Source organism: Heterodontus francisci, chromosome 19 (genome assembly GCF_036365525.1).
Source record: "Heterodontus francisci isolate sHetFra1 chromosome 19, sHetFra1.hap1, whole genome shotgun sequence".
NCBI lineage: Eukaryota > Metazoa > Chordata > Chondrichthyes > Heterodontiformes > Heterodontidae > Heterodontus > Heterodontus francisci.
This window is the reverse complement of record NC_090389.1, coordinates 88,354,981-88,366,694: the sequence shown is the minus strand read 5'-3', so window position 1 is coordinate 88,366,694 and position 11,714 is coordinate 88,354,981. Positions and strand designations below refer to the sequence as shown.

At 50.6% G+C, this 11,714-nt stretch overlaps 2 protein-coding genes across 2 annotated transcripts in view; one reads left to right on the top strand and one right to left on the bottom strand.

The window, feature by feature from the left end:
* Nucleotides 1–1,243: 1,243 nt before the first annotated feature.
* LOC137380352 (uncharacterized) overlaps nucleotides 1,244–11,714 on the bottom strand; it is a 142,305-nt gene continuing 131,834 nt past the window's right edge. Inside the window, exons 11-13 of the mRNA XM_068052280.1 lie at nucleotides 5,791–6,004; nucleotides 4,957–5,161; nucleotides 1,244–1,339 (exon numbers count right to left, since the gene is read on the bottom strand). Coding sequence (XP_067908381.1) covers nucleotides 4,975–5,161; nucleotides 5,791–6,004 — 401 coding nt within the window. The 3' untranslated portion in view covers nucleotides 1,244–1,339; nucleotides 4,957–4,974. The remainder of the gene's footprint in view (nucleotides 1,340–4,956; nucleotides 5,162–5,790; nucleotides 6,005–11,714) is intronic.
* Nucleotides 1,572–3,738, top strand: LOC137380353 (trichohyalin-like). Its single transcript, XM_068052281.1, has 2 exons — nucleotides 1,572–3,042; nucleotides 3,596–3,738. The coding sequence occupies exons 1-2, from the start codon at nucleotides 1,572–1,574 to the stop codon at nucleotides 3,736–3,738; spliced, it is 1,614 nt and encodes a 537-aa protein (XP_067908382.1).

The window sequence follows — 11,714 nt, the reverse complement described above, 5'->3', positions numbered from 1 at the left end:
TTTCACTGGCCCTCCATTTAAGACAAAAATTGTAATGTGGACCCCCACGTGAAAAGATTGGACACCCCTGGTGTAGAGGGAGCTTTACTCTGTATCGAACCCATTTTTCTCAATATATAAGGTGGCCTTTACGCCCCAGGCCTCTTTTATTTTGCTTGACGGGGCCTTTATTCCCTAGGCCCCCCCTTATATACATTTTATAAAATTACTTTATTAAAATCAAATCAATAAAAGAAAACTCAAATTAAAATGCCATTCTCGGCATCGATGATGCACTCCAGTCCCTGCGATCCCCACCGGTCGTGGAAGGCCTCAAACGGCAGACACCGCATGCTCCTTCTCCAGGGACACCCGAGTGCGAGCGTAACCTCGGAAGAGGGGCAGGCAATCAGAGAGGACGGACCCCCCGATAGCCCACAGCCTGGACCTGTGATTTGCCACCTTGGCCAGGCCCAGGAGCAGACGAAGAGGAGATCCGCCTCCCGGCCCACCCCACTCCACACCAGATTCCCATGGATCGGGAGCAGCCCATTTGAGTATTTAAAGAGGGGCTGCAACCTCACACACTCCGTTTATATGTGGAACGCAGACTTGTCCAGGCTGCAGAAATTAGAGGCAGCCTGGGAATCGGTGAACCTACTTAAAAATCTATTGTACGGGATTGCCCTGTGCAGCACCCGCCACCCCAGGTCCCCGATGTAAAGGGGGAGGACTCCCGAGTAAAGACGCCTCCACCGAGGTTTCCTCTCGCCGCAAGTTGGCAACACGGACCGCCACGGCATGTCCGGGCAGCTGACGAGCGCGAGGAAGTGTGCAGGAGCAGCTCGTACAGGAAATCCCTCCACGCCACGTGGAATGGCACGGAGGGCATTTCCGAGAGGCGGCTCAGGTTGTGTGGGACCAGCTCCCGAGGAGGGTTTCGATGACCTGGGTCCGATGAGTAATTCCGGCCGAGCGGGGCTCAGCTCAGCCAGGAGCACTCCGCTCTCCCAAGCCCCCTTGTCACCTGCAGTGGAGGGGCGTCCCAGGGGCTTCGGCTATTCCTAGGCCCGTCAGTCCTTCCCCAGAGCCGGCCGCCCGGACTGCCGAGGTGCTCTCCTCTGCCAGCGGGAGAGCGCCCAGACTGGAGGCGACCATGTTCCAGACTCGGAATAGATCCTGGTAAAAGACAGGCAACTCCCTGAGAGAGGCACAGCTAACATTCACAAATTTAAAAAACTGTAATTGTACAACAGCCTCTTTTATTTCAACCATTTAACAATGCAGCATTTCACTTTCCACAATGCTTAGCTTTCTGGGGACTCCAAATCTCCTGAATTTCTCTCACGTTCGCTGGAAGCTGAAAAGCAAAAGATGGGTTTGAGTTTAGCTCGGGTTGGAGTGGCGCTGTTTCCAGATCAATTCTTTGCCTCAGCAGCCACTGCCCTCAAAGCTAGTGAACAATTGCAATAAATAATTTGGAAGACTAGTGGAATGTTGGCCTTTATCCCCACGGCAGCTGTAATACCAAGGGGAGGAAGTTATGCTACAGCTGTAGAGAGCTCTGGCTAGTGTTCACGGAGAGGGAGCACATGGTGTCCATGGAGAGGGAACACCTGGTGTTCACGGAGAGAGAGCACATGGTGTTCAGGGAGAGGGAGCACATGGTATTCACGGAGAGGGAGCACATGGTATTCAGGGAGAGGGAGCACCTGGTGTTCACGGAGAGAGAGCACATGGTGTCCACGGAGAGGGAGCACCTGGTGTTCACGGAGAGAGAGAACATGGTGTTCAGGGAGAGGGAGCACATGGTATTCACGGAGAGGGAGCACATGGTGTTCAGGGAGAGGGAGCACATGGTGTTCAGGGAGAGGGAGCACATGGTGTTCACGGAGGGGGAGCACATGGTGTTCACGGAGAGAGAGCACATGGTGTTCAGGGAGAGGGAGCACATGGTATTCACGGAGAGGGAGCACATGGTGTCCAGGGAGGGGGAGCACATGGTGTTCACGGAGAGAGAGCACATGGTGTTCAGGGAGAGGGAGCACATGGTATTCACGGAGAGGGAGCACATGGTGTTCAGGGAGGGGGAGCACATGGTGTTCACGGAGAGAGAGCACATGGTGTTCAGGGAGAGGGAGCACATGGTATTCACGGAGAGGGAGCACATGGTGTTCAGGGAGGGGGAGCACATGGTGTTCAGGGAGAGGGAGCACATGGTGTCCATGGAGAGGGAGCACATGGTATTCACGGAGAGGGAGCACATGGTGTTCACGGAGAGGGAGTACATGGTGTTCACGGAGAGGGAGCACATGGTGTTCACGGAGAGGGAGCACATGGTGTTCACGGAGAGGGAGCACATGGTGTTCAGGGAGAGGGAGCACATGGTGTCCACGGAGAGGGAGCACATGGTGTTCAGGGAGAGGGAGCACATGGTGTTCACGGAGAGGAATCACATGGTGTCCATGGAGAGGGAGCACCTGGTGTTCACGGAGAGAGAGCACATGGTGTTCAGGGAGAGGGAGCACATGGTGTTCACGGAGAGGGAGCACATGGTGTTCAGGGAGGGGGAGCACATGGTGTTCAGAGAGAGGGAGCACATGGTGTTCACGGAGAGGGAGCACATGGTGTCCATGGAGAAGGAGCACATGGTGTTCAGGGAGAGGGAGCACATGGTGTTCAGGGAGAGGAAGCACATGGTGTCCACGGAGAGGGAGCACATGGTATTCAGGGAGAGGGAGCACATGGTGTTCACGGAGAGGGAGCACATGGTGTTCAGGGAGAGGGAGCACATGGTATTCAGGGAGAGGGAGCACAAGGTGTCCACGGAGAGGGAGCACATGGTGTTCAGGGAGAGGGAGCACATGGTGGTCATGGAGAGGGAGCACATGGTGTTCAGGGAGAGGGAACACATGGTGTCCATTGGAATGCTTGAGGCCTGTGGGGACCGGGATGCTTCATCAACATCCAGAATCAAAATTTTAAATAAATGTACATTTCACTTACGTTTTTATTGGCTGTGCCCCTCTAAGAAGGAAGAGGAAGCGCCCGTTACTTTAACTGGTAATGACACCCGTCATCAGATAGTTAATTTACATAAGAGGCAGACCCCACCTGGAGTAACTGTGTTCAGTTCTGGGCCCTGCATCTCAGGAAGGAGATATTGGCCTTGGAGAGGGAGCAGCACAGATTCACCAGAATGATACCAGGGTGAAAGGGTTAAATTATAAATCACCAGAACTGGACCCAGTTTGATCTCGACTGCCTCTGACTTGTAAACTATTGTTTGGTTGTGAAGATTAAACATATTAAAATAAGTTATGGAAGAGATGACAGAGCTCTATAACACACATACAACAGTCGATTAGAAAAGGCAGTACTGAGCGAAGACTGGCGGGAAGCTCATGTCATTGCTCAATTAACGTAATCTTGGTGGTAGGAAAGATAATTGAATCTTTACTCAATGATGTGATAATGTTCCTGTGGGATTCAAGGGTTATGGGGGACAGACAGGAAAGTGGAGTTGAGACCGTAATCAGATCAGTCATGATCTAGTTGAATGGCACAGCAGGCCGGGAGGGGCCATTGGCCTCCTCCTGCTCTTGTGTTCCGATAGAAAAATATCGAGAAACTGAAAATATAATAGTCAGCACCAATTTCAAAAAGGGAAGGTCACACTTAACCAATCTTATTGAATACTTTGAAGAAGTAACAAAAAGAGGAGATAAGGACGATGTAGTAGATGTAATATATTTGTAATTTCAAAAGGCCTTTGATAAAGTACCAGGTGGTGGGCTCTTGATGAAGGTTAGAACATGAGGAGTCAGGGGTCAAGTTGCAGAATAGATAGCAAACTGGCTACAAAATTGAGAGGTGTGACTTTTTAAAAATTCATTCATGGGATGTGGGCGTCACTGGCTAGGCCAGCATTTATTGCCCATCCCTAATTGCCCTTGAGAAGGTGGTGGTGAGCTGCCTTCTTGAACCGCTGCAGTCCTTCGGGTGTGGGTACACCCACAGTGCTGTTAGGAAGGGAGTTCCAGGATTGGAAGGGAACTTGCAGGTGGTGGTGTTCCCATGCATCTGCTGCCCTTGCCCTTCTAGGGGGTAGAGGTCGTGGGTTTGGAAGGTGCTGTCTAAGGAGCCTTGGTGCATTGCTGCAGTGCATCTTGTAGATGGTACACACTGCTGCCACTGTGCGTCGGTGGTGGAGGGAGTGAATGTTTGTAGATGGGGTGCCAATCAAGCGGGCTGCTTTGTTCTGGATGGTGTCGAGTTTCTTGAGTGTTGTTGGAGCTGCACCCAACCAGGCAAGTGGAGAGTATTCCATCACACTCCTGACTTGTGCCTTGTAGATGGTGGACAGGCTTTGGCAAGTCAGGAGGTGAGTTACTCGCCACAGGATTCCTAGCCTCTGACCTGCTCTTGTAGCCACGGTATTTATATGGCTACTCCAGTTCAGTTTCTGGTCAATGGTAGCCCCTAGGATGTTGATAGTGGGGCATTCAGCGATGGTAATGCCGTTGAATGTCAAGGGGAGATGGTTAGATTCTCTCATGTTGGAGATGGTCATTGCCTGGCACTTGTGTGGCGCGAATGTTACTTGCCACTTTTCAGCCCAAGCCTGGATATTGTCCAGGTCTTGCTGCATTTCTACAGGGACTGCTTCAGTATCTGAGGAGTCACGACTAATCAAAAGAGAGATTGCAAAGCAGAGGAGAGCGAGGTAAAGAGTAGGCGAGGTGTAGGGAGGGAATTCCAAAGCTTAGGGACCAGGCAGCTGAAGGTACGGCCGCCAATGATGGAGCGATTAAATTTGGGGAAGCTCAAGAGACCAGATTTGGAGGTGGGCAGAGATCTCGGAGGGTTGTAGGGGTGGAGGAGGTTACAGAGATAGGGGTGGAGGAAGTTACAGAAATAGGGGGGTGGAGGAAGTTACAGAAATAGGAGGGAGGAGTGAGGCCATGAACACCAGACCTTCTTTGGGTCAGTTGGTCATTTCTCAGGGATACAGGTGGATTCAAAGATTGGGGTGTAGATTTTCCTCTCAATCAGCCTGGGACTGTGCTTAGCAAACGGGAGCTTGTAGTTCGGGAACCGTTCCTTTAGCAGCCTCTCTTCCAGGGGCGTAGGCACGGGCATCTTAGGTGGAGCGTAAGTCTCTCTCACTATGACAAACATTCTGGTGAAACACACAAAAAAAATTAGCCCTTAATAGCCTTCAGTGACATTAAAGATCCTACCCCCTCCCCCACTCCCACTAACCCTTCCCCCATTGCCCCTCTCCCACTCATGCTTCCCCCACTGCCCCCCCCACTCACCCTTCCCCATTGCCCCTGCCCCACTGACTGACCCTTCCCCCACTCATCCCTCCCACTGCCCCCTTCCCCCACTGACTGACCCTACCCCCATTGCCCCTCCCCCACTGACTTCCCCCTCCCCCATACCTCCTCCCCCACTTACTGCCCCTCCCCCACTGCCCCCTCCCCCACATCCCTCCCACTGTCCCCTCCCCCACTGCCCGCTCCCCCACTGACTGACCCTTCCCCATTGCCCCTCCCCCACTGACTGACCCTTTCCCCACTGCCACCTTCCCCCTCACCCCTCCCCCACTGCCCCCTCCACCACTATCCCCTTCTCCACTGTTCCTTCCCCACTGCCCAACACCCACTTGCACCTTCTCACTCACCCCGTCCCCCTCACACTCTGCCTCCACCCCTCCCCCCCCCACAATCACCTTCCCCACTCCCCTCCACAAACTGCCACAGGTTACGAGTCGATAGCAACCTCAGTGATACGGCTGACCAATACCTGGGATCCTCCTGCACAGGCGGCCGACTGGAAATTGGCGGTATTCCCGTTGCTCTCACTGCCAGTAATCCGGAAGACAGCAGGGTTGGTGGGAGTGGCGGAGGGAGGAGCAGCGGCTTCGGGTACCAAGTCTTCCTTTGCAGGCGGCTGGGGCGCGAGTCAGGAGCGTGTTGGGGCTCCGTCTGAGACGTTTCATCTGCGTGAGCTTCCATCACTGGAAGCAAAAGGTCAGTGGGTTTGTTATGGTGTGGCCTCAATGGTTGAATTCAACAACAATATCTTGCATTTATATAGCCCCTTTCATGTCCCTAAGGTGCCTCACAGGAGCAATATCAAACAAAATTTCATTGAAAGGTATCAAATTCTGAGAGGGTTTGACAGGGTCGATGCTGAGAGGCTGTTCCCCCTTCCCCCCACCCCCCGGGCTGGAGAGTCTAGAACGTGGGGGGGTCCCAGACTCAGGATAAGGGGTCGGCCATTTGGGACTGAGATGAAGAGAAATTTCTTCACTCAGAGGGTGGTGAATCTTTGGAATTCTCTACCCCAGAGGGCAGTGGACACTCCGCCGATGAATATATTCAAAACTGAGATGGATAGATTTTTGAGCACTAAGGGAATCTTGGGATATCGGGATAATGCGGGAAAGTGGAGTTGAGGTAGAATGGTGGAGCAGGCTCGAGGGGCGGAGAAACGACACCCCCTCCTACTTCTCTAGTCCGTAAAAAAATGTTGACACCAAGCTACACATTGACATGTGACCTGGAATGTTACATGGCAGCAGATGCGCTGGGCCACCCGGCTGAATAGTTGGAGGCGAGCTGGCCTCTGCCGGGCCTGTAAGCCATCAGCGATTTTGCGCAGCCCACGCCCTTAATTGGCCTCAGGCAGGACCTCCGCCCCTCTGAGGCAGGAAGTCCCGCCTCCAAGAGCTGCCGGCCAATCAGCGGGCCAGTAGGTCCTCAGTCCCAGCAGTGTCACCGAGAGCAGTAGCCACTGCTGGGACTGCACCCAGCTATCAGAGCAAGAGGGATGCAGCCCTGAAAGGCGAGAGGTTGCTGTCCCTCGCTGGGGAAAATAGGCTGGGCCCTGCTGAGGGAGCTGGGGGTCAATTAGGAGGAGGGGGGGGGTGCGGGGGAGGTGCTCCAGCGGGGTTGGATTGTGCCACAGGGAGTCATCCATGTGGCACAGAGTGTCTGATCAGGAGGGCCCCACCTCCACCAAGCCCAGAAGGTAAAATAAGTGGCAATTAATGTTATCAAAACTGAGAAATTACAGTGTTACGAGCAGGTGAGAAAGGGGTCCAGGGTTCCCTTTCAGTCTTCACCTGGTCTTACCACAACAGGGTTTTTTATTTTACACACTATGATTTTCGCTCCCACTTTGGTGAATCCTTGTTCACTGCTTTCCAATTATAAGGCAAAGAAACCAGCACAAACAGGCTTTCTTAGGTATAAAGAAGCTGAAATTTTATTAAACTTAAACTCTAATTCGGTTAACGCCTACGGATACACACCGCACCCCATGCTAACATGCATACGCGATACTCACATGGAAAGGTTTGAGACAATATCGGAAGAGTTGTTGTTACGGTTCTTCGAGCTCACTGTAGAGTCCTTGATTGTAGGTAGATCTTGCTTTTCACTAGGGCCCAGTATTCTTCTTAAACCTTGTTCGCTTTTGGAGACTTTTCTCTCTTGGGGTTCATGTGTCATCAGTGGATTCAGAGGCTTGTGAGAAAGAGATGGGAGCAGACAGGAGAGATCTTCTCAATCCAGGAGCAAACAGATGTTCTCCCTTCAAACTCCCTTCGAGAAGGTGACCAAACAGGTGGATGAGGGTAAAGCCGTGGATGTGGTGTATATGGATTTCAGTAAGGCGTTTGATAAGGTTCCCCACGGTAGGCTATTGCAGAAAATACGGAAGTATGGGGTTGAAGGTGATTTAGAGCTTTGGATCAGAAATTGGCTAGCTGAAAGAAGACAGAGGGTGGTGGTTGATGGCAAATGTTCATCCTGGAGTTTAGTTACTAGTGGTGTACCGCAAGGTTCTGTTTTGGGGCCACTGCTGTTTGTCATTTTTATAAATGACCTGGATGAGGGTGTAGAAGGGTGGGTTAGTTAATTTGCGGATGACACGAAGGTCGGTGGAGTTGTGGATAGTGTCGAAGGGTGTTGTAGGGTACAGAGGGACATAGATAGGCTGCAGAGCTGGGCTGAGAGATGGCAAATGGAGTTTAATGCGGAGAAGTGTGAGGTGATTCACTTTGGAAGGAGTAACAGCAATGCAGAGTACTGGGCTAATGGGAAGATTCTTGGTAGTGTAGATGAGCAGAGAGATCTTGGTGTCCAGGTACATAAATCCCTGAAAGTTGCTACCCAGGTTAATAGGGCTGTTAAGAAGGCATATGGTGTGTTAGCTTTTATTAGTAGGGGGATCGAGTTTCGGAGCCACGAGGTCATGATGCAGCTGTACAAAACTCTGGTGAGGCCGCACCTTGAATATTGCGTGCAGTTCTGGTCACCGCATTATAGGAAGGATGTGGAAGCTTTGGAAAGGGTGCAGAGGAGATTTACTAGGATGTTGCCTGGTATGGAAGGAAGGTCTTACGAGGAAAGGCTGAGGGACTTGGGGTTGTTTTCGTTAGAGAGAAGGAGGAGGAGAGGTGACTTAATAGAGACATACAAGATAATCAGAGGGTTAGATAGGGTGGATAGTGAGAGTCTTTTTCCTCGGATGATGATGGCAAACACGAGGGGACATAGCTTTAAGTTGAGGGGTGAAAGATATAGGACAGACGTCAGAGGTAGTTTCTTTACGCAGAGAGTAGTAGGGGCGTGGAACGCCCTGCCTGCAACAGTAGTAGACTTGCCAACTTTAAGGGCATTTAAGTGGTCATTGGATAGACATATGGATGAAAATGGAATAGTGTAGGTCAGATGATCGGCGCAACATCGAGGGCCGAAGGGCCTGTACTGCGCTGTAATGTTCTAATGTTCTAAAAAAAAACTCTCTGTGGCCAGTTCAAAATAAAACCCTGGAACAGCCAGGTAGCCATGTGACCAGCTGGTCTAGCCAGTCCTGGCCCTTGTGGATTGTATCCTCCTTAGCAGGCCCTGGATTGCACTTCCTCACCTTTGATGTCTGTTGGTATGTAAATACTTTTTTCCAGCCATGGCTGATCTGTTTAACAAGTCCTTTCTTCACTTCAGTAACAGTTTAAAATTAATGTTCATGACAAAATTAATGTGCCTCATTCTTGGCAAGTGGGGGCCTTGCATGACACCGCCACACCCAGTGGAATGAAATGCAATTTGAGAAAAGGCGCATTTCATTAAAAGGGTTGAGAGAAAAATATAAGATACGGAAAAAAACATGCATTTCTCTCATTCATTCACAAGTCCTAAAACTTATTAAAATCACCCCTTTTTTGGCATCCCAATAAACATGTGGTTCTTTTTTGGGGAAGTTTCTCTTTCTTTTGCCCATTTCCATGGCTGCCTTGGGTCTTTGTTCCTGCTGAGGTAATTTTTTTCCCAGGAGAGTCAGTAGTGGGCGGGTCTATCCTGAACTCTCAGTGCCTTGCTGAGTCATGCAAAGGCTTTTGACTTTGGGGGATGGGTTGTTCTCTTTTTTTCCTGACTGTGGGGGAGGATTATTTGCTAATCTCCCCTTTGTCCCAGAGGACACTCCTGCCTGCAGTTTTTATGCAGACTCTACTGCACTCCCCTGTGGCACTTCAACTAGGTGAGACATCACCTTCAAGGTTTCTGTACCCCCTAGAGGTCTTTCTTTGTCTCTGCAGGTTCCTGTAAACACTGTTAGCAACTCTGGTGGGGTGCTTCTAGTGTCTGCATTTACGTAGGAGGATATGGGGTCTAACTTTTCACATTTTTCAGGATTGGCTAACCGGACAGTAGGGGTTTTCATCTGGGATTCCTCCCGGAATTCCTTTAACCGGTCCTCTTGGTCACTTTTTCCCCTTCTCTTTCTAAACTTTTGCTAGCCGTGTGCCTGGCTGTCCCTTTTTGTTCTCAGCGGGGGTCCCTTACAGTTCACCAGCCCTCTGCTGGAGGGTCCTCCTAACACTGGTACAGGAATTAGGGGTGCAGGTTTCACTGTAGGTTGGGGGTTTCCCCTCAACTTGGCACATGTGGCAACTCCTGCAGTACTCCACCACATCTTTGTGGAGTTTTGGCCAGTCAAACTGCTGTCTTATGTGGGCTTTGGTCTTTTGTATATTGACATGTGCAGCCACTGTTGTCTCGTGGGCCCTTGTTAATATTTCTCTCCGGTATCTCTGTTGCAATACGAACTGGTGAACTACTGTCCACTCCTTGCTCTCAGGTCTGTGAGGAGAACTCCATTTCCTCATCAGTACCTCATTCTTTAAATAGTAACAATCAGGGACTCCCTCTGCTTTACTTTCAGACTGGGCAGCCTGTGCTAACTCTCACAATACTGGGTCAGCTTGCTGAGCCTCAGCTAGGGAAAATCCATATAATTCATTCCCTGGGTCTCCTAACTTTCCAAAGAAAGTCTCAGACAGACAGACCTGGTCATCTGCCTGCAGTGCCAATTCAGTCTCCTCTGGGGGAGCTGGTTTGATCATGGCCTGATCCACTACACATTCAGGGAAACTGCAGGGGTCTGTATCCTGCCACTGCCCGGTCTCTGACCTTCTGCGGCCTTTCTTTCACTACTGGGGGGGCTACTACCTTCACCCCCGCCAGATCATTACCGAGGAGCAGATCAACCCCGTTCACAGGCAAACTAGGGACAATCCCTACAGTCACCGGTCCTGAAACTAGGTCGCACTCCAGGTGCACCCAGTGTACAGGTGCAGACATACACTGCCCTCCAATACCATTCACCACCATTCTGGTGTTCACTGCACTCTCTGGGGGAAAGGTCAGGTCTTTTCCCAGTAAAAGGTGGCCCCTGTGTCCCTGAGAGTTACTATGGGCTTGCTTGCCCCACTCGAGGGGTATGGGGTTACTTTCCCTTCAGACACGAAATCCTGATAACCTTCAGGAATCCTATTAAATTTTTCTGCACTTGTGGTAGTAAGCCTCCTGGGTCTCACTCTTACTGCAGTTAAAGCCACAGCTTGTTCTGCTGTGCTTTCCATCAGGTTCCCTTCTTCACTGAGTGGGTGTACCCTGATTAACCCTACAGGCTTTCCCTTTAGTTTCCAGCAGTAAGCTTTTAAATGCCCTGCTTTATTACAATGGAAGCACACAGGTTTCCGGGTCTCACTCTTGCTCACAACATCTACCTTTTTGGCTAGAAGAGGACCCCTTGTGTCTCCTGCTTTTCTTTCTCTCCCAGGACTGCTTGGGCTCCAATCACCTTCCCACCCTTTGTCCTTTTCGGATTTGTGGGGGTGATGAGGAAAGGTTCTCCCCTGGGAAACTGATATAAATTAAAGCAAATGCATCGGCCAGAACAACCGGTTGCCGGGCTCTCTGAACCCACTGCTCCTCTACATGGGTCTTTATTGAGAGTGGGAAAGAGTTTTTAAATTCCTCTAATAGAACTGCTTCCCTGAGATTCTCATAGCTGAGCTGTACTTTAAGAGCCCTCAGCCACTGGTCAAAAGCCAGCTGCTTACTTCTTTCAAACTCCAGATAAGTTTGATTAGCTTGCTTCTCACTTCCAATTTCTCTTGTTTGTCTATAAATTTGTTTGAAACTATAGACCAGTCAGCCTAACATCGGTCATTGGAAAATGCTAGAGTCCATTATTTAGGAAGAAATAGCAGGACATTTAGAAAAGCTTAACGCAATCAAACAGAGTCAACATGGTTTTGTGAAAGGGAAATCATGTTTAACAAATTTGCTAGAGTTTGAGGATATAACAAGCAGAGTTGATAAACGGGAACTGGTGGATGTAGTGTATTTGGATTTCCAGAAGGTGTTCGGTAA